The sequence below is a fragment of the Solanum tuberosum genome, unplaced genomic scaffold (genome assembly GCF_000226075.1).
Source record: "Solanum tuberosum cultivar DM 1-3 516 R44 unplaced genomic scaffold, SolTub_3.0 scf00319, whole genome shotgun sequence".
NCBI classification, from domain to species: Eukaryota; Viridiplantae; Streptophyta; class Magnoliopsida; order Solanales; family Solanaceae; genus Solanum; species Solanum tuberosum.
In genome coordinates, this window is record NW_006239243.1 from 226212 (window position 1) to 252799 (window position 26588).

At 35.5% G+C, this 26588-nt stretch overlaps 3 protein-coding genes across 3 annotated transcripts; 2 read left to right on the forward strand and 1 right to left on the reverse strand.

Moving 5' to 3' along the window:
• The first annotated feature begins 1862 nt into the window (after positions 1 to 1862).
• Positions 1863 to 8918, forward strand: LOC102578368 (uncharacterized). The gene is made up of 9 exons (XM_006360269.2): positions 1863 to 2065; positions 2832 to 5808; positions 5885 to 5971; positions 6812 to 6964; positions 7163 to 7326; positions 7461 to 7617; positions 7788 to 7910; positions 8006 to 8093; positions 8451 to 8918. Exons 2-9 carry the CDS (start codon positions 3058 to 3060, stop codon positions 8630 to 8632), a joined length of 3705 nt encoding a protein of 1234 aa, XP_006360331.1. The 5' UTR covers positions 1863 to 2065; positions 2832 to 3057; the 3' UTR covers positions 8633 to 8918.
• A 1944-nt stretch (positions 8919 to 10862) lies between these two features.
• On the forward strand, positions 10863 to 15875 carry LOC102578706 (3-ketoacyl-CoA thiolase 2, peroxisomal). Its single transcript, XM_006360270.2, has 14 exons — positions 10863 to 11103; positions 12880 to 12956; positions 13122 to 13206; positions 13294 to 13420; positions 13499 to 13597; positions 13704 to 13771; positions 13882 to 13989; positions 14068 to 14145; positions 14235 to 14367; positions 14445 to 14541; positions 14756 to 14879; positions 14953 to 15061; positions 15360 to 15443; positions 15556 to 15875. Exons 1-14 carry the CDS (start codon positions 11008 to 11010, stop codon positions 15666 to 15668), a joined length of 1398 nt encoding a protein of 465 aa, XP_006360332.1. The 5' UTR covers positions 10863 to 11007; the 3' UTR covers positions 15669 to 15875.
• Positions 15876 to 16747: 872 nt separating this feature from the next.
• Positions 16748 to 24633, reverse strand: LOC102579041 (E3 ubiquitin-protein ligase RNF6). The gene is made up of 9 exons (XM_006360271.2): positions 24530 to 24633; positions 23076 to 24025; positions 21674 to 22307; positions 21481 to 21564; positions 19472 to 19669; positions 18136 to 18221; positions 17667 to 17766; positions 17317 to 17415; positions 16748 to 17232 (listed from the first exon to the last, which is right to left on the reverse strand). The coding sequence occupies exons 2-9, from the start codon at positions 24020 to 24022 to the stop codon at positions 17170 to 17172; spliced, it is 2211 nt and encodes a 736-aa protein (XP_006360333.1). The 5' UTR covers positions 24023 to 24025; positions 24530 to 24633; the 3' UTR covers positions 16748 to 17169.
• Between the last annotated feature and the right edge of the window lie 1955 nt (positions 24634 to 26588).

Consider the following 26588-nt stretch of genomic DNA (forward strand, 5'->3'; position numbering starts at 1 on the left):
TTTCAGATTTTGTAGATTCTAGAAATTCATATATATGTTTGTTTTGTTTGATATTTAATATATTTTAAAATTTCATAATATCGAAATTTGCTTTTAGGGTTTTAGATTATGGGAAAAACATCTGATTGTTTACAATGACTGATACTAGAGGTATACTAAATAATATTCAAAATTTTGGGGAATTTCCCTCATTTGATTTGTGTATTACCTAAGGGTTGCATTGTATTTCAACCTAATTGTATACCAACAAGTTTTGTATTTTATGTGACTACTTTACCTTTCCAAAGTCACTTTGTATTTCAAATGAAGAGAGTATTTAATTTCTTTTGTATTCACAACTTTATATTCAATCTCACTTTGTATTTATAACTTTGTATTTTCATCTCATTTTTGTATTCAACATATAGTTCATGATCGATTAGTTACATTAACTTAATGGGATACAAATTATTGTATGCATTCAAATAGAAAAAACAACTACTAAACTAAAAAAATATATAATTTCATTCGTTATACATCATAATTTGGATACAAAACATCCGAAAAAAGCTATAAATCTCAATGCATACAAAGATTTCACTGATTCAATCAGGAAAAAAAACAACAGTCTTGTACTCGACATATATGGATATCTCATCCAAACAAATAAAAAAATTGAAAAAAATACCTGATTGTTTTTCAATTGTTCACTGGATGTGACAAATTTATAGTTGTCAATTTTGAAAAATTATGTTTCAAAAATATGTCGTATTCAACTTGAAGAAGTTTTGAAAGTTATTAGATGAATGATTCGGAAGACAAACTAAATTATTTTAATTTTTTTTTTGATGTTCTTAAGAAGAAAGCAAAAAAACGCTCGACGGAAAGATGGCTATTTATGCTCTTTTCAAAACGTAACTGATTTGTATTTAAAATCTTTTTTACCTCTTTTGATTTTTTTTGTTCCATGATTTTCTCTGTTCTGTAATTAATTATTTGTATTCTTTCAAATTAATCAAAATAAAATAAATACATAACTAATCCTTAACAAACTAAAATAATGACATTTTTAATAAATAATGAAACTGTTGCTAAGGAGTCCCACTAAAAGCTAAAATATTGTTCTTTTGAAAAATTTCCCATGTTTTTTTAACATTCAAATCTTAACAATTAAGTGTGATTTTTTTAAGTATTACTTTAGGTCTGAATGATTAATATTTATAACAAACAATTAGTATTGTCAAGATGTTTATCCAAAAAATTCTACAATGATGACAGTTCATTGATTTCATCCATTCATTGTTATCTCCATCACCCATCATTATCAATTATCAATCACACAACCTCCATTGCTGCCAATAACTACAATCAAGCATCACCGACATTAACCATTATTTACAATCATAATTGCCTTTATCATAATAACTATAAATTACTATACACAATCACCACTATTGGTCATCACTATAAAACGTCAACCAATGCCCACTTACTTCCACTATTAACCGTCACTACTGTCCAACACAACTATCAATCATTACCATCAATCACTAGTATAATCACCATTAGCTATAAACTACTACACACAACACCACTACTAGCCATGACACCATCCTCAATACCCAAAACCATCGACACCAGCTATTATCTCCACCGATCATTATATATCTTTTTATAATTTAATGTGTTATAAAATTTTATAGATGTATATGCAAATTCAAAATTTATATAAAAATAAAATATACTTAAAATATATGTCGCGTAAAATTAAGACACATGAAATGAAACGAGACGGCTATGTGGTGGGGGTGGGGGTGGGGTGGGATATTCATAATATAGTTGGGTCCTAAGTTGATGCCGCGTAATTCTAAGCAATGGTGCTCTCCCACTTCTCTCTCTTTTGATATTCCGAAAGCTCTGCATTTTTACAACATCCCCTTCTTCTCTCTCCCCTTCTTCATCATCAACCTTTACCTCACATATCAAAAAAATCCATTTTCATCTTCCATTTTTGAATCTTTTGGAACCCCTTTTTCCAAAAATACACCAATCTTCAAAGCCTCAATTTCAAGAACAAAAAAAAAAGGTATTTTTTGGCTAAAGAACTAATTTTTATCATTTACCCGTATGAAAAAAGAAGAAAAAATCCTCATTTTTGAATTGGGAATGTTCATATTGCAATTTATGTTTGTGGGGTTTGGAAAATATTGTGTCTTTATCAATTGTTAGCTGACTTTTTGTCTTAACATTTCTGGAAAGAGTGGAAACTTTGAATTTTTCTTGTGATTGGTGAACTTGTCCCTTCTTATGTGATAATTGATTAGTTTTTGTGGGTAATTGTATTTTAGCTGTCTTGTTTTTCTTTTGATTTGCTTGAGCCGAGGGTCTCTCGAAAACAGCCTCTCTACCTCGAAGAGGTAGTGGTAAGGTCTGCGTACACTTTACCCTTCCCAGACCCCACCTTTTGGGATTTTACTGGGTTTATTGTTGTTGTATAGCTGCTGAGGACTCACATTGTGCTGTGAAAATATGAAAAATATTTTGTGGGTAATTGCATTTTAGGTATGTATGTAGTTGCTGGTAAAAAAAGAGGATTTACATTAACAACAACGACAACATCCCGGTGTAACCCCACCAGGTGGGGTCTGGGGATGGGAGGGAGGGTAGGGTGTCCGTAGACCTTACCTCTACCTCGCGGAGGTAGAGAGTTTATTTATGAAAGATACTCGGCTCAAGTAAAAAGAAAAAAAAGGACGTACATTGTGTGTGAATATGAAAAGTATTTGTAATGAATCTAGACTTTAGTTGACCAAATTATTTAGTGAATAACCTTTTTGTTTCTGGTTGTTCAGTTGGTTCTCATGTGGTGTTTGAAGAGTGTTGGAAGCATAGAGGCTAACTCCACAAATACCCTTTTGGATTGAGTTTGTACATCGACTAATTTATTTTGGGGTCACGAGCGAGCTCGTTGCTGTAGTTTCGAGAAGCTCTTGTACATTTGGTTATGAATTTGGTTAAATGTTTGAGAAGTAAAGGTGAAAGTACAAGGAGAGGATATTGTACAGCTAAGTATAGACCATGACTAGTGAGTCTTGTGGAATTTCTGGCCAAAATGTTGGCAATGATGTTCCGCTTACTGAAAATCATGATGATAGGTATAGACATGTATCCATGCAGACAGGCGAAGAGTTTTCAGAAGAGTTTCTTATGAAAAGTTTGACACCAAGAAAAGCAAACATAACAAGAGATACAGACCAAAATCAGCCAGTTATAGGTATTTCAAATCCCGCTCAAAATTGCCACGTTGTCTCTAAGGAGCTTCATGACCTCCTTGGGATAAAAAGAAGTGATTCAGACTGTGGTGCTGAGTTTTCGGATTATTCTCCTAGGATAGCATATGCACCGGAAGGTGACAAGAAGACTTATTTTGACACAGCAAGCAGATGTAACAGGGAATGTAGTGTCAGTGGACAACAACCATCAAGATTCTTCGATGAGAGGAATAGAGATATAGTAGCTCCTTGCACAACTGGTCGAGACATTTATGCATCAGAGTCCCCTCATTCACATCAAATCCGCAACCCTGAGGCAGGAGTTTCTGAGAGTTGTGGGGGTGGAAAGATAAGATTACTCTGCAGCTATGGGGGTAGAATCTTACCAAGGCCGAATGATGGGAAGCTTAGATATGTAGGTGGGGAGACGAGAATTATATCAATTAGGAAGGACCTAGCTTTCAACGAGCTTGTAAAAAAGACAATAGCAATTTGTAATCAACCTCATACAATTAAGTATCAGCTTCCTGAAGAAGATCTTGATGCACTTGTATCCGTTTCATCCGATGAGGATCTTCAGCACATGATTGAGGAGTATCATGACTTGGGAAAAAGTTCTCAAAGGCTACGGTTGTTTCTTGTGCCTTGTGCTGATTCTGAGGTCCCTTGTTCCTTTGAAGGAATGACATTACAGCAAAGTGAAGCTGACTATCAGTATGTTGTTGCAGTAAACGGAATGCTTGAGCCAGGTCATCGTAGAAGCTCTAGCAGGGAGACCTTTGCAAACCAAGCAAGTCAATTTGGAAACACTTTGGACTTTAGTCCTATGTGCCAAAGAGATTCCCCAACTTATCTCCCATTTGAGAACCATAATGGAGGTAATTCAATGAATGTGAAGTTTCTGCTCCGAAATCCCAGTTCTTCTTATGTTAACATATCTCAGGTCCCCTCTACTTCATATGTTCAATCATCTCCTTTATCTCCAGCAACATTTCAGATCACTGATCCTAACCGTTCCCATGTCCTTTTAAATGATAATGTTGCAAGTATTGACTTTCCTGATGCCGGTAGTCCATATGTAGTAGAGGAACCACTATATGAAAATTCCTATCATGTTGATACCACAGGCTACTATTATAATTGTCCCCTTGAGACCACTCCAAGGACAAATTACCCTAGTAAACAGTCTGTGTCTTCTGCGCAGTTTGGTCAAACAGAGTTGGATTCTAGGAGGCTAATGTCAAACAAAAGGGAAATGCATATAGAAAAGCTAAACTATTCTCAAGATATAAGAATGTCTCCTGGATCTGATATTCAATCTACATCTAGTTACAGCATGCACCAAGATGCCACTGATCAATCACAATTGGTAGAGAGGCCCAATTTATCCAGAGAAGATTCAATAAGCTCACCCCCTTCAGATTTTCTACGAGAAAAATCTCCATCACTTGCAATGTCTTGTTCATCACAAGAATGGTCAACGAAAGAGCATGAGGTGAGAGATGAAAATCACCTAATTGCCAAGAAGGAGAATCATCCAAATATAGAAGCCAGAGAACGCAACCAAGAGTATGCTGAATGGAGTCAAAGTACAACAAATTGGATAAAGAAGACATGTCCTCCTTTCAACAAGTGCAGTAGAAGCTCTGAGGTTAATGCAAGCAATATCCCAACTGTTAATGGCCTGGAACATGAGTTGAAATTGCCAAAAATTCTATGCTACTCGGAGCCGGAACTTAGGGTCTACACATCATCATCAGATCCCAAAATCCAAGTGGAAAGACACACTTCTTCACCACCTATCCCTCAAAAAAATTCAATAGTCACTTCCAAACAGCACCACATAGATGATGATATAATTCACATAACAGCACCTTATACTCAAGCCTGTGGAGGCACAAAAACTGCTGTACCATCTATTTCTCATGAATATTCAACAAATATTACTGGAGGGAGATATGTTAATTACAACTTAAGTCCTTCAACACCTGGTTGTCTCGTCAAGGACCAAAAGGAATCCAAACATGACCATCATGTTGTCGCTACAACAATGAACAATACAACGGAATCCTGCATATATTATGAGCTGCAGCCTTCTATAATAAAGGATAGTAATGACCTCCAAAACATACAATCTGTGCCATTTCCATCTGAGGAGTCTATTTTTTATTTGGATTGGAGAAATCCTCTGACTGGTGATCAATCAATTCCAAATTCAGCTGCAGATGTGGCTTACACTCATGAGGTCTCTTTCCATCAGAAACTTGTGGATGGTCCTCATAAGTCTGCAGAAAAGGAAAATGCTGTTAGAGTTGCTTATGAAAAGGCAGCATCTGGGAATGTTTCGTTTCTCCATTTGCAGCAGTCAGATGATTCATATGACAGAAAATTACGAGAAATTGCTGTTATTGTGGAAGATGTAACCGATAGTGTGCCTCCTGATATACCCTTATCTTCAACAATAGTTCCACATGTGCAAGATGAACCTAGTGATGGGCTTCCATCTGCTGAAGAAGAAACCAACGTCGAGAATGTTCTTGAAGAATCTGATCATGAGGTAATAATTCTTGAGTCATTGGCATCAGTTCTCATTTGTTTTATGAAATAAACTTGATCAGTTTATGAATCTGTAGGATGGCAGAAATGGTTCTAATGGAAAGGAAGAATCTGTCTCTGATTCTGCGATCATTGAAAAGGAGGCTGGGATCTATGGCTTACAGGTCCAGAGATAATTCTATTAAAGATGAAATCTAATATTTGTTTTTGATATGTAGTGAATGCTACTTTTTTATCCCTTATTGCTGAATAAAAATGCTTCCTGAGGCACAAAGCCTGATATCTTGTGTTCTTTATGCATTGGATCTTTCAAGCTCAGTACTTTACCTACTGTATCATAGTGAATGAAGGAGTAGACTGTGGCAGAGCCAGAAATTTATGTAAGGGACTAAAAAGAAGTACTATAATATCACATTTAGAATTTCAACCTATAATCTAAAGCATTTTTCGAACCCCTTTGCCACTACACTAGAATCTTCCCCTTCCCTTATGTCAAAGGGATTCAAACATTTGTATACGACCAAAAAAGAAGTCGTTTTTACTTATTTACATAGTATAATTTTCAGACGAAAGAGATTCAGTTGAAACCCTTTGCTCTACAGCTCTACCCCTGGGAGTAGACTACACCAGATACCACATATGAATAGCACATGATGAAGTCTGCAGAATAACATTCATATTTCTCACTTTCCATTCATATTTTATAAACAAGAAGGCATGACTAAGGCAATAAAATGCTGATGAGACTGTTCTTTTCAAGAATGCTGAAAGTGTCTTCCCGTTTATACACTGTTAAATATGCACTTAATTTTTCAGAAACTTCTGTTTCATTTTAATGTTTAAGCTTTTTGTGGTCATAAGCTGCCATAGGTAGTTGTGTGTATAACTCAATTAATGGGACAGTTGAAATGTTTATTTGCCTTTTTTTTCCTTATTAAGATTTTACATCACTGACAGATAGGTTTTTCTCAATTTGAACTAAATCAGTGAGTTACTACTCGCAGATCATAAAAAACAGTGATCTTGAAGAGCTACAAGAATTGGGATCTGGAACATATGGAACAGTTTATTATGGGAAGTGGAGGGGAACAGATGTTGCTATCAAGAGAATAAAACAAAGTTGTTTTGCTGGGAGTTCATCTGAGCAAGAACGTCTGGTAGGCGTGACTCAGATTCATAGAGTCAAGTTACATTTAGATATGGATGGAAATATAACATTCCTAAAGCATGCTAAGAGAAGTTACTCACAAAGAAATCAACCATACTGATAATTCTTTGTCGAGTTAATAATTCTAAAGTGAAGAAAAAATGTTTCTCGTAATCCTCTATTGGTAAGTGTCTAATTATTTTTGCAGATCAAAGAATTCTGGAGAGAGGCTAAGATTCTCTCTAAACTACACCATCCAAATATAGTGGCACTCTATGGGGTGGTTCCAAATGGACCTGGTGGAACAGTGGCTACAGTAACTGAATATATGGTCAGTGGGTCTCTAAGGAATGTCCTGGCTAGGAAGGACCGGTAACTTTGCTACTTCTCATTTTCACTTATTTGTAGTTCCAATATTTTTCGCCCGTGACACTAGTCACATTCAAAAAATTTGATTGAAGAAACTAGTTGCCTTTTTCTGGAATATGACCTATGGAATTACTCAGTTCTTGCAGAGCGCTTGATCGGCGAAAAAAACTTATGCTTGCATTAGATGCTGCTTTTGGCATGGAGTACCTGCATTTGAAAAATATTGTTCATTTCGATTTGAAATGTGAAAACTTGCTGGTCAACTTGGGAGATCCACATCGTCCTGTGTGCAAGGTAAATGTTCAAATGTGTGTCTGCTTTGATTATAAAATACCAAGCTTCTCTCAAGTGTTACTTTATCTGGTATATAGCCAGTAGCCAGCAAATTTTAAGTTCTGGAAGATGTGAAGTGGTTCATGTCTGTTGCAACGTATTAGTTTCAAGATTGACACATAATTTTTCAGGTTGGTGATTTTGGGTTATCACGGATTAAGAGAAATACCCTTGTTTCGGGTGGTGTTAGAGGAACACTTCCATGGATGGCGCCGGAGCTATTGAATGGAAACAGCAGTCGGGTTTCAGAAAAGGTGAGATCTCTATTTTAATATGCTTAACTTCAAACTGGACAACGAAGAATGTTTATATCCCAGATATGAAGTAATGTCATTAATCCATTTGACAGGTTGATGTGTTTTCGTTTGGCATCACAATGTGGGAGATCTTGACAGGAGAGGAGCCTTATGCAAACCTGCACTGTGGTGCTATTATTGGTAAGCTTCTAGATGGTACTCTAGCTAATTTAGTTCCTACTTATGGTATTCTAAGAATAGGCTTGCAACTGCCTTTCGATGATAAAACACGTCTCTACACTGTCAATAATCCAAAGTTGCATTCTTATACTGTATAACATTTCAATATCTCAATTCTCACAAGAATTTAGACTCATTGACCTTGCTCGTTTTTGGGACGGAGGAGTAGTTGTTCACTTGTTCTTTCCTTCTTTTCCTTTGTAAGATAGCATTCCCCACACATGAGGATGAACAAATAGTACATTTTCCGTTATGACAATTTGACAGTTTTTGTGCAAGCTTGAAGATTTGAACTAATTTTATGAATTGTGGATGAAGGTGGAATTGTAAATAACACACTCAGACCTCCCGTCCCACAACGTTGTGATCCTGAATGGGGAAAACTGATGGAAGAGTGCTGGTCGCCTGATTCAGAAGCAAGACCATCATTTACAGAGATAACAAACAGACTTCGCGCTATGTCACAAGCGCTCCAGCCAAAGACTCGAGTAAGGACATGAAATTGTACAGCCAATGCTTGTGTAAAGAAAAGTTTTATAGGAAAGAAAAAAAAGTTTAGTCATTGTCCTTTCTGTTAAAACTTCCAGCTTCCTCTGTGTGTAAATGATGAGATAGCACATCATTTTGAACATTGGATGCATAATTGATATACAAGATAACAACAACATACCTGGTGAAATCCCACAAGTGGGGTCGTGTACGCAGGCCTTACTACTACCTCGTGGAGGTAGAGAGTCTGTTTCCGAAAGAATTGATATACAAGATTACCTTTCCAAATTACTTCACTTGCCCCTCTTTGTTATTGGTTTTGTGTTTAACTTGACATGCAATTATCCAACTGCCTATCTAAGAGATATACAATGTTTATACAGGGTTATATACATTCTCATTATGATGAGAAGGACCATTCAGACCTATCTAAATAGATACGATGTTTACACATGAATTTCCTACGTTCCATTTAGAATTTAAAAATACGTGTAATCAGATCTATTTTTTACATATCTCTATTGAGATCATATTCACTTCTTCGAGTGAATCGAGAAATAGATTTGATCATTGTCCATCCTTTAATTAATAAATATATCAGATACTGCATTCTCTGAATAATTCAAATATTTGCTCAATGAATACAATCCGCTCATAATAAAATAAATTTTCATGTATTCTTATCTTCCGCGAGTGAATTGTCATTCAATGAGGGTTGAAGCATCTAATTGTTGGATTCGTTAAATGTTGTTAACAAAAATAATATTCCCTCTGTCTGACAATACTTGTCTACTATTGATTTTACACACTTCTTAAAAAACTATAAATAGAAGGATAATTCTACTATATCACCATTTGAATAAAATAAACACAATATTTTAAAAATATAATAGGAAAATGAATATAATTAATTCATTAGTCTTAATAATAAGTCTAGACGACTTTTTAACTCATCATGCTATCACTCTTGATTTACATACAACTACATTAATCTTTAGTAAAATGTGCTTTAAATGCACAATTTTTAAAAACACTATGCTATATAAATTAATCGAATCAATAAATTTTCGACACCTAGTGGTCCAACTATGATTTAATAGAAAGAGTTGTCACTTCCTAATTATCTATATTAATGGTTTTTTCTCAACTGATTTATTAAATCAGATCCGTTAATCTTGTCCATTTTAGCTAAAATTGGAACTGATTTGAAAATTCTCTTATTTTGCTCAATTGGGCACGCATCTCAATACATTCTCTTGACCACTATCACCAATGACGTGTGGAACTCAACTAGCTGAGTCTGAATACGCGGATTTTACTATTATCTCGTAGATACAAGATATATTTCATATTAATTGTCGCACTATTAAATAATAAATATTCCAATTTTACCCTTTATGTTCACTTTTATATATCAAAATTATACTGTTAATGTACCAATTAAACTATGTCTATTTTTATTTGTCCAGTACATTAAAAATAGTTATCTGATTTTACTTATTCAATTTAAAAAAATGAATCAATAATTTGTCAGTTTGCATCTATTATTTCCTTGTTATTAAACACTATTAATTTTTTCTCAATATTTAGATAACTTAAAGAATTAATATAAGTGATATATCAAATATAAATAAATAAAAATGGATGAAAGGAATAATAGACAAATAAAAGTGAATAAAAAGAAATTATTGAAAAATATAATTTGAAATTTTAAGAAATCAAAATTAATTAAAATTTAATATTTATTTAATTCATATATCGTTATGATTTATAGTTAAATTATAATATCAAAATAAGTTTTCTAGTTTCTAACTAAAAAATAAAGGATATACTAATATATACTCATTTCGTCCTTTTTTAATTGTTTTGCGTTTATCGAAAATTAATTTGACTAATTTTTAAATTTTAATTAGATTACATTAATTTCATATATTAAACAAAAGATTTAGCTATTCAAAAACTATACGAAACGTACTATAATTTGCAGTTTTCACATATTAATAAAAAATACATCGTAAAATATTAATCATTGACTCTTAAAAAAAGAAAATCACGACAACTAAAAGTAGACGAAGGAGATACTACTAACTATTTTTAATGAAAAATATTTACGAATTATTTGAGTTTATGAATAAAATATTCCGAAAAAAATTTGTCATTTAGCTCCCTAAGTCCCAAAAAAAATATACGAATAGTGTCACCAACTCTTATCTTTGTTTATTCAACCCATCTTTTTTAGATAAACTTTCACGTTTTTTCTTAATTTTGCGAATTCCAATACAGACCGAACCGCCTTTCTCTTCGCTATATATAAATATACAGAGAGAGTAAAAAATTCAGCTCATTGTATTGGATCATCAATTTTCGAAATCTGAGATTAACAATTATGGATAAAGCAATCGAGAGACAAAGAGTTCTTCTTCAACATCTACGTCCTTCACAGACATCTTCTTCTTTGGAAAACATTGAATCATCTATTTCTGTGAGTGTTTTTTTTCTGATTTTGATTTGGTTTTGTGGTTTGATTTCAATTTAGTGATGTGGGTGTGTTTTGGTTTTTGTTTTTGATTTGTGTTTGTTATTGAGTTTTTTACTTTTTTTTGGTTATTGGGTGTGTTTTGATCTGTGTTTTCTGTTTAATTTTGGATTTGATTTGTTTAGTTGTGTTAATCGGAGTGTTCATGATTGGTTTTTTGATATGGGTATGGTTGATTTTGATCGATTTGATGTTTTAAGAGGAAGTTTTATGTTTCCAGATTTGTATATGGTTTTTATTGGTTTGTTTTAACATGTTTTGATTAAAGTTTGAGTCTTTAAGCTTATCTATCTCTACGAGGTCGAGACCCGGCTTGTGGGATTACACGGGCTATGTTGTTGTTGTTTGAAAGTTTAAGTCTTTAAGCTTATCTATCTCTACGAGGTCGAGACCCGGCTTGTGGGATTACACGGGCTATGTTGTTGTTGTTTGAAAGTTTAAGTCTTTAAGCTTATCTATCTCTACGAGGTCGAGACCCCGGCTTGTGGGATTACACGGGCTATGTTGTTGTTGTTTGAAAGTTTAAGTCTTTAAGCTTATCTATCTCTACGAGGTCGAGACCCCGGCTTGTGGGATTACACGGGCTATGTTGTTGTTGTTTGAAAGTTTAAGTCTTTAAGCTTATCTATCTCTACGAGGTCGAGACCCCACTTGTGGGATTTCACTGGCTATGTTGTTGTTCGAATGTTTAAGTCTTTGTGGCTATGGTGTAGTAGTAGTTTTTGTCTTTGCGGTTATGGTGTAGTAGTAGTTTTTGTTTAGGTACAGAGCTTAATTTGGTTCATAGGTGGATGGTCTAGAGATAAGAAGCTATTAATTGCTTCATGTTTTGGTTAGGAGCAACATCAATTATTGTATAGTGCTTCTAATACAGTTATGGAATTTTTATTTCAGCAGATCTGATGGCCTATTAATTTTTACCATCTTTTTTGGGAATGCAATTTGTTACAGTTGTAATGAATACTATAATTGGAAAACAGAAAGCGTATGACATGTATACCATTTAAGGTCATGTTTTTCCTAATTAAGGTGTGCCCTTTCTACTTTTAAAGCTACTAGTTTTTTTTTGTTTTTTTTTTCTTGATGTTTAAAAACCTACAAATTGTTAGGGAAATTACCAATGTAGAAAATGGATACATAGCTTGACTTGTTAATTTCAATGGTAGTTTAACTGGTTCTCTGAGTTGGCTCAGAAGTATATTAATTGGTGTCTTGGGAAAAACAGAAGTAGATTTGTTTAAAAAAATTTAGAAGTTGCAATCTGCTGACAAATTGATTGTGCTGTGTGAACTGTGACGGAACCCACCAACCCCCCACAGCTAAAAATTTAGCAACTACATAATAGACATCTCAAGTAGTTGTGTTTTTCTTAGACATAAGGGAATACTTTTTATGATTGATCAGTTAAAAGACGGTGAATCCTAGAAGTCGAATGGTGGATGTGACATTATCATGTTCGTCCTGTTACAAAATATGACAATTATATGTTTAGTAACTACAAGAATATTCAGTTGATCTTATAGTGTATTATTGTAATCCTTGAGTCCTGTTTTTTGGTTAATTGGCTTGTTCTTGAATACTCATTACACTGTGAATCCGAGGTTTGATGAGAAGCCTATTGCTTTCTTGAGTAGTAAACAGGGTTGTCTTTATTTCAAACATCTGGTGTTTTAAAAAGTAATTTATATCTTTGTTCCTTATGTTCTTTCAATTTTCAACCAGGCATCTGTATGCTCTGCTGGAGACAGTGCTGCTTACCAGAGAACTTCTGTTTTTGGTGATGATGTTGTCATAGTTGCGTAAGTTGTTATAGCCGATGACATCTCTAGATTTAGTTTCTGAGTTGATACTCGAGCTACAGCTTTGCCCTGCTCTCTTGGCTTTTTCATATTTTTCATGTTCTTGTTGCAACTTCTCATTTCCCAATGGTATCCTTACTGTGAGAACCTATTTGTTTATTGCAGTGCATATAGGACTCCTCTTTGCAAAGCAAAGAAAGGAGGCTTCAAGGATACTTATCCTGATGATATACTTGCTGCAGTTCTAAAGGTGGGTTACACTAAGCTGAGTTGTGGATTGATGTCCAAGATTATCAAAGATATTTACCTGTATTCTTTCTTTACATCTTCACTACAGGCGGTGATTGAAAAAACTAATGTGAACCCTAGTGAAGTTGGGGATATTGTTGTCGGCTCGGTTTTGGCCCCAGGTTCCCAGAGGGCAAGCGAGTGCAGGATGGCTGCATTTTATGCTGGTTTTCCTGGTAGGTGGTTTTTTAATTTTCGTCATTTATTTATGAGGTTCTTGTTTCAAGATGCTAAGTTCTCTTTCTCTTGAGCAGAAACCGTGCCAATTAGAACTGTAAACCGGCAATGTTCATCAGGCCTTCAAGCAGTTGCTGATGTAGCTGCAGCTATTAAAGCTGGATTTTATGACATTGGTGTGTTACCGTTTCTTGTTACTACAAGTGCACTGTAGCTGTATACCATGTATATGGTGTTTTTCCCATTTCTATTTTTTTGGTTAACTTACCACTCACAAATCAGGTATTGGTGCTGGATTGGAGTCTATGACCACAAACCCAATGGCTTGGGAAGGATCAGTCAACCCAAAAGTATGTCTTTGTTTTATTGAAGCATATTGTTACACTTTTTGTTACATATTATGTTCTTTGGAGATGAGTCCTACTGGAAGATTGTCATAACCTGTAACATTTGATCTCAGGTCAAGACAATGGTACAAGCTCAGGACTGTCTTCTTCCTATGGGTATTACTTCTGAGAATGTTGCACATCGCTTTGGTGTGACAAGGCAGGAACAAGACCAGGCTGCGGTAAGTTTAATAGACCCATCAACTTATGATCATGTCTATCTGGTGTGTATCGCATCTCATTTTTATTTCTGCTGCTAGGTTGATTCGCATCGTAAGGCTGCTGCGGCCACTGCTTCTGGAAAATTCAAGGATGAAATAATTCCTGTAGCCACAAAGGTAGCATCCGTCTAAATTTTGATCACTTGGAATCTAGTAATAGCTATATCAACTATACCCTCTTATGTTTCTTCTGTCTTCTCTAAAAGATTGTTGACCCAAAAACTGGAGATGAGAAACCAGTAACCATCTCTGTTGATGATGGAATACGACCAAATGCCAGTGTGTCAGACTTGGCAAAATTGAAACCAGTGTTCAAGAAAAGTGGAACTACTACTGCTGGTAATTTAATAGTTTTCAAGTCCGAATGTAATTTTAAGTTGGAGTTTGGTTAATGAAGTTCTCTTCTTTTGCTGCAGGGAATTCCAGCCAAGTAACTGATGGTGCTGGAGCTGTACTTCTAATGAAAAGAAGCATTGCAATGCAAAAGGGACTTCCTATCCTTGGTGTATTCAGGTCTTTCCCTTTCTAATTTTCACATGCTATATGTAGTTACAGTAACGTTACTTACTGTCAGAAAGTCTTAATCATTTCCTTTACGCTTATTGGGTTCCTTTACATTTCCTTCTCATGCCTGACCTTAGTCTGGTAAAGATTGTATAGTTTTTGCATCTTTGTTCTATTAATGCTATTCGTCTTAAAAGAGAACTAACTCCCACTGTTCATGCAGAACCTTTGCTGCCGTGGGTGTAGACCCTGCCATTATGGGAATTGGTCCAGCTGTTGCAATTCCAGCTGCTGTCAAATCTGCAGGCCTTGAACTTGAAGATATTGATCTCTTTGAGATAAATGAGGTAATTTGCAAAAATTCATCAGCTCTTCGTCTTCAATGCATTGTACAGTTTCTTGACTATGATTTTTGTTTAGGCATTTGCATCACAATTTGTTTATTGCCGGAAGAAGCTTGGACTTGACCCAGAGAAGATCAATGTCAATGGAGGTGCAATGGCAATCGGGCATCCCTTGGGCGCTACAGGTAAAGTTGACCATTTCATACGATAGTAATTACAGCACTTAAATTCAAGTGTCATCTATGAGTATGCTTTGTACCACGACTATTTTTATGAGTTTAGACATATGATATATTGTCCTACAGTTGGCTCTAACAACGATCTTATCAGATCAATGAATGTTTTACACATAGGGCCTCTTCCACATCTGAACCACTCTTAATACAGCAGTGGGACGGTTCTCTGCATGTTCTTGTTAGCCTTAGTAACTATTCACATCAATGATTATCCTGATGAGAAATGCTTTCTCTATTGTCAAAACAGGTGCGCGGTGTGTTGCAACGCTGTTACATGAGATGAAGCGTCGTGGAAAAGACTGCCGCTTTGGTGTGGTGTCTATGTGCATAGGTAATCTTTTTTCCTCCTTACTCTGCTCTCTCGCACACCCAATGCCCAAAATGAAATCCTTCATCAAATCTTCGGAATGGCTAGCTCATGTTCTTTTTGCATTTCACAACAGGCACTGGAATGGGTGCTGCTGCAGTCTTTGAAAGAGGAGACTCCTGCGATGAGCTACGCAATGCCCGTAAAATCGACAGTCACAACCACCTTCTATCTAAAGATGCTCTTTAAAGAGAGGAAGGCATACACAATAGTTTCATTAAATAATATTTACAAAGAACAATAAGTGTAGCTTTGAGAAATTTCTTGGAAGAGATCATTTCCAGAATTGCATTAATTTGGTCTCTTTCTCTAAAAATTTTATTATAAGAACAGTTGTGTTCCTTTCATTTGGTTTGAAGATGATAATAAAAAACAGCTTCCTCCTTATCCAAATTAGTACATATACTTCATCTTGTCAAATCAATTGGCCTTTTACCTTATCGAGCGATCGGTTCATATTTGAGTTTGAGCATGATGAATCACTTCGTGTTGATATGTTGCCAATCAATTTCCAGAATTGGCAAATTTGAGCATTTTGTCTATTTATCGAGATGAAGAATCGTGAACATAATAATTTTTTTTTGACCGGGTAGAAATGGACGCAAATGATTGAAGTGGCTATATGTATGTACTTATATGCTTTTATGGTCTTGGTTTATTTTTATTTATCAAAAAGAGAGATTTTGATCAAATCCAAATCTTCTTTCTGTAAATACATAGTCCGTGTTTCTTAATGGAACCTTCATAGTGACAACATACTCGATATAGTGAGGTGTACGTTGATCTTATTACTACCTTCATGGGTTAGGAGGGGGTTCAGAGTGTATGACGTGTATATAGATTTTTTTACTATCTTTGTTGGTTAGGAGGTTGTTTCCGATTTACTCCATAGATATTTAGTTTCATAATGAATTGACACCTTCTAGACAAAAATAAGTTTGATTTTTGCACAATATATTTAACTAAAACGTTGAGATAATTTCATAAACAATTGAGAGAAAAAAACCATGAACAGACTTCAACGCTACTCCTAATTCATAATGCCTAAGCTTGAAGTTTACTAAATTAAAGAAAAAAAAAACTTCAAAACACATTGAGTAGATTTGAAAAGTAAATAATATTATTACTCACCCCACGTTTGGGGGTCGTTAGATCATAGCTTGCTACTGAAAAACAACACTAGGCTAGCACAGCTCGCTTCGCTCTTCAAGTTCCGGCCCTTATCAGGCTCTGAATTTGTCCATCACAGGGTGGTGCTAGGCTAAAAATACTGTACTTTTTCTTTGGTGATTCATGCAAAAGAGTTGATCCCTTTATAAGAGAAGCTTGGAATCAACATGCTCATCAGTACATAGAGAACTAACAGTTTCATTGTCTAATGGATCTCTCCGTCCTCATTCTCTCGCGTCAAGAGTTGACAGTATTTGTCAAATCTGTTGCTATCTAACAGAATGCTATTACCATTTATCGCTAAGCATCCATGGTTGAATGGTTAATGTGCCATCCATAATTGGTGAATTCATCCAACTATTGGAACACTTAACATCAAGTATAGAGAAGTAACTGAAGAAAACCATATAGCAAAAGAGAGCACTTTGTTCTGAACAACCTTGAACATAAAGTACAAGATTTGTATCAAAATCTAAGCTGCAACTGGCATGTATTCCACCTATATCATCTCTACAGCAGGTTAAGAGATCGAACACTTGCAAACTGGGCATGATGTTTTTCTACTCAGCCATGGATCAATGCACTGCAGTAAGTTCAATGAACGTTAGAAATTTGGTTGCTTAACCAAACAATATAACACTCTGAAGAAGAAAATTCAGAAGTTTACGTCTTTGTGAAACTTGTGTAAGCAAGGGAGATGGCGGATAACGTCCCCTATGGTTGGAGTTTCGAGACAAACAGCACACGGTTCTTGAAGACTCTCATTCTGCAAGGAGCTAGAGAGGGTGAGCAACATGTACTTCAAGCAGCTCACAGCTTGAAGCAGCACGCAAACCAAAATCTGTACTTTGCAATACTACAATTGCAATGATGTTCTTAGAGCGGATAACAGATGGATGCCCTTATAGCAGACAACTGTTATGTGTACACTTGTTTGAATATTATGGGAAAACATCAAGGCGATACAAAAGCTTAATCTTAGGTAAAGATTCGATACAATAAGGAGATCATGGTTACCTGAACTGTTGACTGTGGCAAGTTGTTGATTTGTCGTGAAGATGAACCACCATGTTGGTGGTTGTCCTCATCAAGGGCCAATAACATTTCGTAGTCATTCCTAAACCAAATAAAGGAAAGGCATGTTAGACAGCACAGAAAAGATTGTCCAATCCAAAATAATAATGTCAAATAGAGGTAATAGTAATACCGCCAGTATTAGGATGGATCACATAAAACAACAAAGAAGCTTACAACACGCAGATGCTACATTCACGAAAAAACATATCTCCCTGTAGCTACCCATACCCTTGGATCAAATTATGTTACTTGGATATAGGAGGGGAGTCTACTAATAACACAGAAAAATATACATTCAAGAGTTCTAAGCATTCAGTCACCAATGGCTCTATTTACATTTTAATGCAACGAAAATTAATTTCATTATCAGAAAGAACACATGAACACTGAAAAACATGATAAAACTTACTCATTGAAGTCGCGCTGCGTCTGAAGGAGGTTCCTGTCCACATCCATATTACTGAAAGCCTCTAAGGTTTCCAATATATGCATCCTCTGCAGTATTCAGAAAAGGTAAATCATACATTCTAGGTTAGCTAAAATGGACACACATTAAGCAAATATATCGTCAGCAATTAGACATTTCCCATTTCCATCATTTTGTTAAGTGATACAATTATTAAGTTAGGTGGAAAGAGCATCTCCTTGATGCTGAAGTTCTGTTCTGAAGAAGCTGATGGTGTCTACGAAAAGAAGTATAGAACATAAAGTGCAGACCAGAAGAACCAATCAGGCCACAGGAGACCCACAAGACAGTATAAAGAGCTTCCAAAGCGAGCTTTAGGTCCAACTATAGATGTCCTCTTAACATAAAATGCATGCTGAGATTTTTTTTATAAGGACTATATAATCTAAGATTGGTGGAACTACTACTGATAGATTTAATTGAACACGTATCAGTGTTATCAAAGGCATGCTTAATCCCTGAAGCGAGGCTCAAAACATGTTGAGCGCTTCACCTTGCTTTATGTGAGGTTCAGTGTCCTCATCAAGGTTCTAAGGCAGACTTCTCCTTGCCAATGAGCCTCTTATGAAGAAGTGACACTAAACAATTGATATTTCACTTCATCATAATTTTTTTTCAATTTCTTTGGTCATAAATGTGTCATTCATGTTTATAATTATTAGTCTTGGACTAAACATATATATTTGTATTTTTTTCTCCCTTTGCGCCTTTTTTCATTAAAGCCCACGCTTTATTTGCGCTTTGCGCTTAAAGCCCCCACGGACCTTAGAGCTTTTTTGCGTTTTTCGCCTTTGATAATACTGACACGTATTATCTCTAAAAGCTATATTTTGCACTGCAAGGGAAAAGTGTGAAGTTATTAGGCAATGCCAGTCACCCCTGAAAATAGTTTGTATTTGTCCATTCAAATGATCACATCTATATATCCATATGGGCCCTCTTGAAAAGACAATTCTATTCCTCTCTTACTATTTGACTGTTTATAATTCTATAGACTAGTGACTCTCAAACTGAGATTCAGATTCAATTTCCCCATTGCCAATCCTTTCTTAGCTAGTGTTCAAGACAGCTGCTCTTCCCTATTACAAAATGAGCAACCTCAATAGAATAGAAACTAAGCGTCATGATGTGTAGTCTTCATCAATAATTTAAAAAAAAAAACCGTCACTTGTAGCCAAATGAACACAAGCAGCATGTAAAATGACAAGAAACACAACTTCAGCTGACTAAATATTATATTACTGACCAAAATCATGAGGAGAAGTGCAAGTAATAATACCATGTCCACATCCATGTTAGGAGGAAACAGTGAATTTCTTCCTCTAGATGATGAGATAGTACGAGGTTGTCCAGGGAAACTGTTCCTCAACCTTGTCATCCTATTCGAGGTAGACGCCCGAGCTTGAGAAGCTCTACGAGATATGTTGGATACATTTCTTGGTTGCCTTCTGCGTAAGTTTGTGACCGATGATCCATTCTAAACAAAAATCCCACATCCCAAAAATTAGATGAGGAAAAAGAGAGAATTTCAGTCAGAGATCAAGGCCCAATCATTACAGAAAGAAAGCAGAATAGGAATTAAAGGCCTTTTCTCTATGCACATTTTGAAAGACATTGATATAAGATCACTCTAAAACCAGGAGATTAATGCGAAAAACTTCTTCATTAATCAGTGATATTTATCATTTGAAAGATACATAAGATGGACAATACTAAAACACCAACAAATTAGAAGAGCAAAATGAAAACCTTAGATTTTCATATCCCTGGTCAATGCTATAGTGTCATGTTCTTCCCTACTTCTGAAAGAGCAGAAAGGAAGCTTATATTGGGAGGTGATTCTGAAAAGGAATTCTACTTGCCAAAGTGGTAAGCAGTGACAGCATCTAAGAAGGAAGATGGTCAAGGTGTTAACAATCTGAGTTTGCAAATGTGTAGTAATAGGTGAATATTTTATGGCTATGGAAGTTCTATAGAGAATGATAAGGTCTTTAGGTATGTTATGGGAGTATGGAAGGTCCCAGTGCACAATACCTGTAACAGATCTTGTTCGCTTGGTCAAAACCCGTAGCATCCTCTCATGTTGTAGCATTATCAGAACACATTGGCACAAAACCTGTAACATATCTTTTCCCACCAAAGGAAATCCTTCCTGATCTTTAGTTTTTGCTACATACTTTTGGCTACAGCAGATGAGTGTCAAATTCATAAATGGGACATTAGATTCAGACTTTTTTTTTTTTTGGGGATATGTAGAAGAAATTATAGGATTAAGAATTTGACTGGTAAGCTCGGCTACTAACAGAAATGGAGAGAATGAAGGAACTTTCTTCTTAACCAGGTTCATTAATCTGGAAAAGAGAACGATGGTTACTTTTCTATGAAGTCTTGTCACAAACTACTCATCAAGTCTGGAACCATGACCCTAGAAATACTGTAGAAAGAGAGCACCATTAAAGTAGTCAAATCTGGTTTGATTGCTATGTGTAAAGCATGCCTGACGCATGCATACCAGGATGGGGAAAAGTTCCTTAATCTCTTTGGAGTGCTAGATATACTTTTGCTAGCTGGAGGGCTGAAAATCAAGAAGCAGCTCATAACACTTGGAAACACTAACCCCATATCCTCATTCTGGACAGTTCAGAGAGCAGCTAGGAACAATAGATATTTTAACTAAGGCAGAAACACTAAGTTTCATAAAATTTAGATTTGTAAAACCTCCAAGTCTTTAACTTTTTGGTGTAATCTGAAAAAATATACATATTAAGTAACAATATGGTTTAAGGATTTTTATATAAGCAATGATGAAGTTTAAGTTCCAATTCAATTATAGTGAGTACTTTCTATTACTAAATTTCTAATTTTCATATATCACTATCTTCAGGTATATGTATTTGTTGCTTAAGCGTCACAATGTACTCAGCCTACACTACTACTAGCTTCAAGGTTTCCCAGCAAGCAAGCCTCTAACAATGCTACACCTCACATCTGAGAAGATAAATTAGGTTCCATATGCATCATCATAAGTACAGATACTAGAAAAAAAGATGGTTCAATACCAATTAATGTCAAAGAAAAACCTAGTGTCCCAAGATCTATTTTAACAGGAAATTTAAAATCAGTTTCTAACTTGGAACACCGCATAATAAAGCTTTCAAACATGAACATCATGTATAGATATCTGAATGTCAGATGACAATATCGATATTAGACCTAAGTGGCACATATATTACTACCAAGTGATGGAAAGTACAAGAGGAGAATAAAATGTAAGGAAAGCCAACATACAAGACCAGATAATTGGTTCTCTAATCCAGAGGAAGCACGTCGGAAATCCTCCTGCACTAAAGCCAAGGCTACATCTTCATCAATCTGTTGGGAAGAAGAGAAAAATTATCAAACATCTAAGCACGGTGTGAAGACAAGAACAGCTAAATATTGATGGACAATAACTAAAACTATTCTGCATAAAGTGTACTACCTCACCAACACCAAAGGAAGGGACCTCATTGTACAACTGCTCCTGGAGTTCCCGTGCAAGCCTTTCGTCTGCATCTACTTGACTGGCTCTAGCATCTTCATTCCTACTACTGCTACACGCAACACGAGAGCCTTCATGTCTTGTGGTAGAGGAAGGACTGTCCACTACAATTACTGGTTCTACGCCTGTACCTACATGACTTGGGTTTCTTGTGGACCTTGTATTAACCCTACTTTCAGGTGAGGTAAGGCAAATGATGTCTACATCATTAGAGACTGATGTAGAACATTCACCATGGCTGCTTGAGGCAGGTCCTTGCTTTAGTCTTTTCTTAACTGTGCTTGGTGCAGTACGATGTCCATTAATTTGGCGACATTGAGGTGCAGAAGGGGGTCCCTCCGGCCCTGCAGATACACCAGAAAAATGTCTAATAGAAGCTGAATCTTGACAACTAGTTGCATCATCTCTTCTCATCACCCTACTCCCACTGGGATGAGAGACAAAGTGTGCACTATCTCTTTCTGAAGTCCTGTGCAGATTGGGCAATGACAAGTTCATGTTTGAACTGCGGATACGCGTACTTCTCCATCCCCCTGATTCGTCAAAGCTTCTGAACACATCTCTACTGGAATCACTGGTTTCCAATGAAAAAACTTTTGGATGAGACCTTTACCAGAGCAATAATTAATTGTTGGAGATTAATCAACAGTCAAAAGTAAAGGAACCCAGAAAGCATGCTTCTGAATTGAAAGAGAAATTTCTAGCAGGTTACTAAAAACATCACAACTCTTAACAACATAGAATAAGAATATGCATCTCTAAATCATGAAGAACGGTGAAGAAACTAAAATTAACTAACCAAATAGCAAGTTTTTATGACATTGATAAAAAGAGGACAAAGGTAAAATAACAGCTTCACACACAAACTTAGGTATGATTATGAGTACCCAGTGTAATTCCACAAGTGGTGTCTAGGGAGGGTAGGATGCACGCAAAACTCACCCTACCTATGTTGGGTAGAGAAGGTTGTTTCCAATAGACCCTCGGATAGAGAGGTATGATTATGAGTAATAATGTAAAATGACTAGAATGACGTCACAATCTGAATTCAGATGCATCACTGGCGCAGATGTTTGAATCCATGCATCAATCCATAAACGAAAACAAGCTTAACTGGGTTCCATGTTGATTATCAAAGTGTAGATCCTTGGTACGGAAGTCATTAGCTTACACTATAGGACATCCTGACATGCACGCTATGCTAATATGTCATACATGATGTAAAACAGAAGTCCTTTTTCCCTATTTGAACAGCCTAGTAAATTTGATATAAATTGTTGACAGAAAAGAATGAAAGCTATCTTTCATGTGAATGTATAGACAATGTTCACCAAATAAATACCTGCTAGACGTATGTATTGTGTCATGTTCTTTTGAAGGGGAAGAATGGATTACCACCCCCTTACCCTTTACTGCAGAAATACCATCTTTAGATATTATTTCTTTAGCACTATCTGAGCTTGTACCAGCGGATGATGCTGTAAGACTGGTATCAGTTAGCCCATGGATTAAAATACTGTTATCCTCCATCTCAGCTGGCTTTTTAGTCTTAGCTATGTTCATAGGGGATATACATCCATTTCGGACCAATCTTTTCTGCCCAGTTACTCTTGGTGAGTTAGCAAGAGATGTAGAACCATCCTTCCGAGCTCCAAGCTGTGCATCAATGGCAGAATCCTTTTCTCCATGAGATTTATTTAAACCAAGTTTAACTAGATCAGCAATTTCCTTTCCTTTGTTGGTACTGCTGGATGGTGTGGAAGTCATCCTGTGAAAATTAGAGTGTTCATTCATCGATCTATATTTTTCATCTCGACCAATATTCTGTACTCCAACTGCTGGAGACTTGACAAATACACGAGTCGACGACCCACTTTGCTTTGTCAGGTCTATGACAGGACGGTCTTGCTGACTTTTTGATTCTGTGATTCCATTTTTAGCAAGATGCAAGTTATGTTTCTCCTTGGAATTAGGAATTGAGGAAACCTTGAATGGAACACCATTTCTTGAAGGCAAAGAATCTCCCATACCAAAAGCTGATGAATTCGCATCGCATTCAGATTTCATGGAAATTCTTCTTGGAGGACGCATAAACAACCTTTTTCTTCCAAAACCATTATCATTAAGTTGATTCCCATTCTCAGCAGCACCATTCCCATTTACTGAATTCCCTGATGCAGACAAATCACTCTCTACATTGGCATACCTCCTCCCATTCATATCCTTAGCAGCTAATCTATTAGGGGTATCAGGAATATCCCATTGATTATCACTACTCAAATGATCCATAATCTGCACAACACAGCCGCGAACTATATCACATTAGTGGACAAACATACCGAATCAATAACTACCCCCACAGATCATATAAGGTGCAGAATCAAATCAACATATCATAATTAACAACACAAAAATAACAAACACAAGAACAACAATGATAGTGAAGCCCGGGAGGGTAGAGTATACACAAACCGTCCACATATAACCACAAAGATTAAATCTTTAATACACAAGATACTACTACAGATAACAAAATCACTATCTCCCAAGTCCATTAATGATCCTTGTTACAATTCAGCAAAGGGTACAATTTTTTAAAAAATGAAAAATGAAAATCTGGAAATTAGAAATATTCTGCTTACCCTTAGATAAGAAAAAAGGAAAAAGATTCTTCATTTCTTCTTACCCATTTCAAATAATTGTGTTTCAAGCAAAAAACAAAAACCCAAAAAGCAAATCATTGAAAAAATCAATGATAACATAATCAAGAATCAAGAATTCAAGTAAAGATCAAACCTTTAATGGATGATTCACAAACCCCACAAATTTTTTAACAGAAAAACTCAATCTTGATATGAAAAAAAGCAAAGCTAGGGTTTGATTTGGGAGAAAATGGAGATGGTGGTGTTACAGTGCCATGTCCAAACTACCCTTAGATGTTTTTGAATTTGACGAGAGGTAACACCAGTCGCATCTTTTGGAAAGTGTATAACACGCGATGACGTGGATTCTTGAGATTTTAAGGATAGTTCGAATCAGATTGTTCGTGTATTTCACGCTCTTGATGAAGGAGTGAGTGTGATGTGTGTGATGATTTGATTGGCTAAGGTTCATTAATTACCGTGCACCGTAACACACAGAGTACAAAGTAGTTAAGCACTCGTTTGGTTGTTGGTTAGAGCGGAGTTATTTATGTATTAAAATTAGCATAATTTTACGTATATTATTTGGTTATAAAAATAGGTAAAAATGATCGTCAAGTAGAATCGAGCATAAATTATATAATGTGTGGTTAATTGTTTTTATTTTCTATATAAAATATATATAATGTTTCTTTTTGTACAACTAATAGATATATAAGTTATGAGGGAATTTACATTTGAGAATGTAGAAGATGATATAACTAATACATGAATAAATTTTACATGATTAATTATTAATACATGCATAACTCTAATAAACAATCAGATGTCGTTTCATTGCTAGTTAAAAAGGAAATTATCCATATATTAAAATTAGACGACGACAACAACAACAATAACAACAATAACAACAACAATAACATATTTTATTAGTGTAATATCATATCTAATGTAATTTTCAATAGAATCTTGACAAGTAAACATATCAACAAAAAACACAAGTATGTAAAGTAAATATAATAACAAAAAGGTCATGATAAAAACAATGAAGAAGAGGACAATAGTGATGATAAAATAATACGATAACTGAAGAAAAGGAAACAATAAGTAATACTTAAATCTAAGAATAAGATACTTGGAGAGTAATAATAACAATACTAAATAGAAAACTAGATAACGTTCGACTTACTAACATTCTACCTTTTTATAGTTGACCTCCAAATCTTCTTTTTTAGAATCATATCCTTGAGAAGTTGCAGGTGAGTTATGTCATGTTTAATCACTTTTTTAGCCTATTTGTACATACCCACTATAGCTAAACTCCCACACATACTCACTAGCTAGGGCATGTGTATCTTCTCTTCACGTGCATGAACTATCTCAATCTTGTCTTCCTCATTCTTTCCATCACAAAGGTCACTCCCCCTTGTCTTGAATAGCTTCGCTCCTGATTCTATATTTCATTGTATCGCACTCATTCTTTTTAACATTGGGATATGAAAAAACTCAATGTTTCTCATTTCTCATTATAAAAGGTGACACTGTTGACGAAAAATGATGTTACACCACTGTTTCTTGGACAGCAAAAATGTTGACATATACTGGAAGAGTATAACTAATTAAAAATCTCTTGTTCAGTATTGGCCCCACTAAATCTATATCTGCATCGGAAAGTTCCACAAAAAGAGTAAACGCTCCCTATTCCCTAACAAAGACTCAACAGGGCTCAAACTTAAGACATTTGATGAAGGAGAGAAATATTTATCATTCCACTACGAGCCAATTGATTGGCCAGAAGACCAAAAATTTATATGAACTATAACTCCACCTTCCAAAATGTATCTAGTTCTAGGAACCATAAAGTCAAGAAGAAAGTTTAACAACTGTAAATTGTGACAACAGAAGGAAAGAATTGAAAGTAACAACTAGGGATTAGGATGATTAACATCTCAATCAAGTCCTTTCGTGATGAGGATGACTAACATCTCAAGTTTAAATCCTAGATCGGCATTTAAATTATAACCATCGATTGATTCAAGGAAGGCAAAATGTTTTATCTTTACAAAAAAACCTCAATCAAGTCCCCCGTGATGAGAAAGATTAACATCTCAAGTTTAAATCCTGGATCGGCATCTAAATTCTTACCGTTGTTTGATGCAAGGAAGGCAAAATGTTTTATCTTTACAGTTGGAACAACAGACAAGTCTGTCTTT

Excerpts from the sequence above, each read along its gene's own strand:
- LOC102578368 (XM_006360269.2), top strand. The coding sequence starts at position 3,058 with ATGACTAGTGAGTCTTGTGGAATTTCTGGCCAAAATGTTGGCAATGAT. Across the intron at positions 5,809-5,884 it reads TTGAAGAATCTGATCATGAG|GATGGCAGAAATGGTTCTAA; the intron begins GTAATAATTCTT and ends ATGAATCTGTAG. Across the intron at positions 5,972-6,811 it reads CTGGGATCTATGGCTTACAG|ATCATAAAAAACAGTGATCT; the intron begins GTCCAGAGATAA and ends TACTACTCGCAG.
- LOC102578706 (XM_006360270.2), top strand. The coding sequence starts at position 11,008 with ATGGATAAAGCAATCGAGAGACAAAGAGTTCTTCTTCAACATCTACGT. Across the intron at positions 14,542-14,755 it reads CCTATCCTTGGTGTATTCAG|AACCTTTGCTGCCGTGGGTG; the intron begins GTCTTTCCCTTT and ends CTGTTCATGCAG. Across the intron at positions 14,880-14,952 it reads ATCTCTTTGAGATAAATGAG|GCATTTGCATCACAATTTGT; the intron begins GTAATTTGCAAA and ends ATTTTTGTTTAG.
- LOC102579041 (XM_006360271.2), bottom strand. The coding sequence starts at position 24,022 with ATGGATCATTTGAGTAGTGATAATCAATGGGATATTCCTGATACCCCT. Across the intron at positions 19,670-21,480 it reads AGAACCAATTATCTGGTCTT|AATGGATCATCGGTCACAAA; the intron begins GTATGTTGGCTT and ends ATTTTTGTTTAG. Across the intron at positions 17,233-17,316 it reads TACACAAGTTTCACAAAGAC|TGCATTGATCCATGGCTGAG; the intron begins GTAAACTTCTGA and ends AACTTACTGCAG.